Here is a 666-nt window from a genome sequence, read left to right as displayed (position 1 = left end):
TGCTGCCACTGCTGCAAACGCCCAGACGCCTGCAGCAGCAACAGCAGCAGCAGCAGCAGCAGCGTCGCCCAGGAAGAGCTTGCTCAGTCAGCCCAAAGGCCCTCTCATGCCCTGCCCCCCGCCGTACCCAGGGGGCCCCCAGGGGGGCCCCCCTAGTCCAGCAGGGGGGCCCCCAAGCGAGGCTGGGGGGCCCCCCGAGTGCAGCAGGGCGGACGAGCTGAAGCAGCTGGTGCGGCGGACGCAGCAGGAGGTGTGGCAGCAGCAGCAGCAGCAGCAGGAAACTCTGAATGCGCTCAACGGGCACCTTTCCGAAGCAAAATGTCTGCTGCAGCGGCTTGATGCAGTGCAGCAGCAGCTGCAGCAGCGGGCATGGCTGACGGGCTTCCAGCTGCGGGGGCCCCCCCTGGGGGGCCCCGAGCGGCCGCCGGCGCCATGGGCACCGTTTGGGTCGCTTGCTGCTGCTGCTGCTGCTGCGGGCGCCGCCGCTGCAGCAGCAGCAGCAGCGCCCGGAGCAGCAGCAGCAGGCGCCGGCGACGTGCTGCGGCTCCGGGTGCAGCAGGAAGATGAAGTTGCTGCTATCAAGATGTGCTACAGAGACCTCGAGGAGCAGCTGGAGGACATGCAGCAGAGCCTGCACGCAATAGCGAGGGCCAAAGAAGAAGCAGC

General features: G+C 68.6%; 1 protein-coding gene across 1 annotated transcript in view; it reads left to right on the top strand.

Annotated features, from left to right (window-relative positions):
- Positions 1-106: 106 nt before the first annotated feature.
- ETH_00035575 (uncharacterized protein) overlaps positions 107-666 on the top strand; it is a gene marked incomplete at both ends in the record, with an annotated part of 861 nt that continues 301 nt past the window's right edge. Inside the window, one exon of the mRNA XM_013375319.1 lies at positions 107-666. Coding sequence (XP_013230773.1) covers positions 107-666 — 560 coding nt within the window.

The sequence above is a fragment of the Eimeria tenella genome, genomic scaffold (genome assembly GCF_000499545.2).
Source record: "Eimeria tenella Houghton genomic scaffold, Eth_scaff2695, whole genome shotgun sequence".
NCBI lineage: Eukaryota > Apicomplexa > Conoidasida > Eucoccidiorida > Eimeriidae > Eimeria > Eimeria tenella.
This window is presented reverse-complemented; position numbering and strand designations above follow the sequence as displayed.